Source organism: Echinops telfairi, unplaced genomic scaffold (genome assembly GCF_000313985.2).
Source record: "Echinops telfairi isolate 266 unplaced genomic scaffold, ASM31398v2 ScPeMD7_3;HRSCAF=10, whole genome shotgun sequence".
In the NCBI taxonomy this organism is placed as follows: domain Eukaryota; kingdom Metazoa; phylum Chordata; class Mammalia; order Afrosoricida; family Tenrecidae; genus Echinops; species Echinops telfairi.
The window spans coordinates 28290496-28294597 of NW_022103899.1; the positions used below are offsets into that span (position 1 = coordinate 28290496).

A 4102-nucleotide genomic window follows, 5' to 3' on the forward strand; every position below is an offset into this window, starting at 1 on the left:
GGGGAGGAAGCATTTAGGAACTAGAGGAAAGTTGTATATTTCATCATTGCTGCATCGCAACCGGACTGGCTTGTCTCCTCCCCGAGACCCTTCTGTAAAGGGACTTTCTGGGTATTTCTTTTGTATTTTGTGAACTTTTTAATTTTTCTATAGTAACCATAACTTCTGTAATTTTAAGTATTTTGTGATTTGAACAAAAATTTATGTTCCTGTGCCAATAGGCATGTGAAACGCCAATTAGGTATACCATATTTAGGTATACCATATTTCCTGTTTTCTTCTTTTATACTTTGTTGAACCAAAAATCAATCGTGGGCTTAGTGAATCTGTGTGTATATCCCCTCTTTTTCCTCTGCATAATGGAATTATTGTATTGAAGACAATGTAAAATTTTTGGTTTAGATATTTTTGTTTTGCTCTTGCACTGCATTACCCAATCAATATTCTGAAACTTTGAAATGCTTCAATTTTTGTTTTCTGTTGTAGTCAATTGATAAGAGAATTTCTCCAGTGTTCTATTGCATTGATGGAATTGTTTTCAGAATTCATTTATCACTGGTCTTAAGGAGTGCTGGTGACGCAGTGGTTAAACACTACTGCTGATCACAAGGTATTGATTCAAACACACCACGTGGCTCCATGGGAGAAAGAATACAGTCTTGAAAGCCTTGAGATGATTCCACTCATGGGGTCACTATGAGTCAAAAACGAATTCACTGGCACCTAACAGCATTTCCCTTGAGCGTAGTTGGCCAACTTTAAAAGATGAATGCCAACAAAAGAAAGTTGAATGCTTTTACATTATAGAAACTGTGTTAGTCTTTCCAAAGCCACTAAAATGAAACCGTATCCTTTGCTTATGTACGTAAGTCTAATGATATTTTCTTCTTTCGAGAAATATATCAAAGATATTTGTTGACCTTTTCTGAAACTGGCTTTTTTACAGTGAAGTAAAGACATATGATCCTTCTGGAGACTCCACACTGCCAACCTGTTCTAAAAAACGTAAGATAGAAGAGGTAGATTTAGACGATGAAATTACAGAAAAGAAAGCTAAAAAAGCCAAGATTAAAGTCAAAGGTTGGTTTCGGTTTTTCGTCATTTATACTTATTCTTTAAGAACAACATAAATCTTAGAGGTGTATCTTTATTATGAAGCCACCAGATTGAAAACTATTGGCGTTTTAATAAGCCACCAGGTTCACTGAGAATACCGTAATTAGGATATTGTTAAATTAATTACTTAAGGAATGTATGGTGCATGCCTTTCTATCTGATTAACTTGAACCAATTGTACAAAAACTTTAGTTTCTACCATTGGAACTATCGTACTAAGAGTAAAATTAAAATTTTTCAAAGTGATTGTAAAATTGGTCAGTAAAACTTTTTTGATAGTTGAATGTGCGTGCAGGGGTAGTTGTGGAATATAGGAATTAGATAACACAAAGCTAGTCACAGTATCCAACACTTGAAAAGTATAATTGTTATCACTGAATTAGTCTTAGCAATAAAATTGTTTCCCGGGAAGAAGTTCAGACAAGGCTTCCCTGACCAGAAGAATAGGTGAGAATGAGCATGGAGAAAGAACTCAAATTCCAAGTGGAGCTCAAGAGGAAGTGAAGGGGGCGCTGTGTTCTTGGCACATAGAGAGCGAGAGGAAGCTATTAGGAGATGGTTAAGAATACCATGTCATGGTAGTGCATTAACTAGGTTAGTCAAAGGATGGGTAGAAAGGAGCATCAAATGTAATGGTTTGGGACTAGGTCTGGAATTAATCAGCATCAGCTGTTTAGGTTGAGTTGAGCAATGTTACTGTAGTTCCATTGGGATCTTGAGGGTTCTCAAATGCATCATCTGGCCATGTTAATTGCTTTGTCTACATTTTACTCAGTTGAAGAGGAAGAAGAACAAGTGGTCGTTATGGAAGAAGAGGAAACCTCTGTGAAGAAGAAAAAGAAAAAGGATAAAAAGAAGCACATTAAAGAAGAACTGGCGTCTGAGGAAGAGCCATGCAGCCCCACAGCAATTTCTGTATGCTTCTTTAGTTAACAATAATGGGTTATCATGGGCCAGCTCCTGTCATAATTAACCCACGCCCTAATGCACACTGCTTAGAAATTGGTTGTAAAATTTGGGGTTTGTGGATAGGCAAAAATAATGCCGGGTTGAACTAATTTTTGAAAAGGCCACCTCAAACCTAGAATCTAAAAATGAGTTTGCTTTGAGATGTGGGGGTGAGATTTGCTAAACATTACTCTCCCAGGGGTACTTTTTATAGATTTAAATTTCAGTTAGCTAAAAAAAAAAAAAACCAACCATCACTTCATAAAGCCTTACCCCCGATTTATTTTCAAATAAGAGATTTTTTAATTATTAAAAGGAAAAGATTATTACCCTTACATCATAGCTCTTTCTAAAGCTTTTTTTTTTTTTTTTTGCTATTTTCAGAGTCCAGAGAAAAAGAAGAAAAAGAAAAAAAAGAGAGAGAATGAAGACTAATGGAAGAGAACTCTTACTAATTAAACACTTGGATATAGCGTGTTCAAGACTCAAGTCAGGGATACAGGTGCCGCTACAGTGCTGAGGGAGGCGGAATGAGTGGTTTATCATCGGTAGCATTTCAGTCTTATAACATCTTACGTCTTCACATCAACTCCTACTCTCATACCATCATTTCTTAATCATTTTTGATATAAAAATAAAAATATTTTCTTCGTATTTTAAGGCAGTTCTGTGATCTCTTTATACTTTGGGTAGACAATCTTTATCCCTCTAGATTTATTTAGATTGATTTGTTTCTCAGTTAATTCAAAGTGACTTTTAAAGGTAATTTTAAAGTATAAAATGTACATAAAGGGAAAATACCAACAGAAATTGACAGATAAGTTTTTGTGAGTTTCTGAAAAATAATGTCTAGTGGCATCACATTACAGTTCCACACAGTAAGTGAAGTTTATTGGAGGAGGTGAAAATGACTAGCTTTTAGTGTTAATTCTGTTTTTATATGGCCATCTGTGTCTCCTTGTACTGTTGGTAGAAATTAAAACGCTCACAATCAGTTCTGACAACTTTTGAGAACTGGTCATTTTGAATAGTTTACTGGCTGAAGGAAAACTTGGTTGGATCACACAGCTATCCAAAATCCTATCTTTAAAACTGAAGAAAATATAATTTGCGAAACTCAAGTAGGCTTTATATACCTAATTTTGATGCACACATTTTAAGAATTTAGGTGACTTGGATAAAAGGCTACAATTTCTACTGTACACTCCATGCCTCAGTCTCCCCTTCAAATATAAGATTCTACCTTTTGTGTTTGAACTGTCCATTGTCTTCCAGCTTCTCAGGCCTTCACTGATTTATCTCCAATTTCAGTCCAATATTGCCAGTTCTCTCTGGTCCAGGCTCTACCTTTGCTGCCTATTAAGAATGTAATTTGTTGGCTTTCTCTAACATTAAGACTTGGCTTAAACACGTGCTTCGTAATTTAACTTGCAGTAGGACCAACCTTCCATAGGAATGATGGAAGGGATGTTGTTAAAAACCACCTGAGTGAGTAGGTCTTTCCTTTTTTTTCCCTAAACCTTTTATTGTGAATTAGGTGAAAGTTTACAAGGCAGGTCACAGCTTTGTATTCAAAAATACTGATTCAAATCATCCATTGCAATCACCTTAATGAACCGTGCCACCTCCTCCCATTGTTTCTTTTCTTTTTTTAAATTATTTTATTGGGCTTGTACAATTCTCATCACGAGCCATACACACATCCATTGTGTCAAGCACATATGTACAATCGCTGCCCTCATCCTCAAAACATTTGCCCTCCACCTCAGCCCTTAATATCAGTTGCTCATTTTCCCCCCTCATGAACCTTCATAATTCACAACTTATTACAGTTTGTCATAGTTTTGCACTCTGCTGTCCTTCCCCCAGGAAGGAGGCAATATCTAGATTCTTGTAATCGGTTCCCCCTTTCCACTCCACATTCCCTTCACCCTCCAGGCCTTGCTCCTTTCACCACTGGTCCTGAAGGAGTCATCTGCCCTGGATTCCCTGTGTTTCCAGTTGCCATCTGTACCAGTGTACATCCTCTGGTCTAGCC

General features: G+C 36.7%; 1 protein-coding gene across 2 annotated transcripts in view; it reads left to right on the forward strand.

Moving 5' to 3' along the window:
- The window catches only part of NOP58 (NOP58 ribonucleoprotein), a 20061-nt gene extending 17343 nt beyond the window's left edge, over positions 1-2718 (forward strand). For both annotated transcript variants that reach the window (XM_004701537.2, XM_045296977.1), the window contains exons 13-15: positions 947-1080; positions 1892-2031; positions 2449-2718. In XM_004701537.2, the coding sequence (XP_004701594.1) occupies positions 947-1080; positions 1892-2031; positions 2449-2499 (325 nt within the window). In that variant the 3' untranslated portion in view covers positions 2500-2718. The remainder of the gene's footprint in view (positions 1-946; positions 1081-1891; positions 2032-2448) is intronic.
- The last annotated feature ends 1384 nt before the right edge of the window (positions 2719-4102 follow it).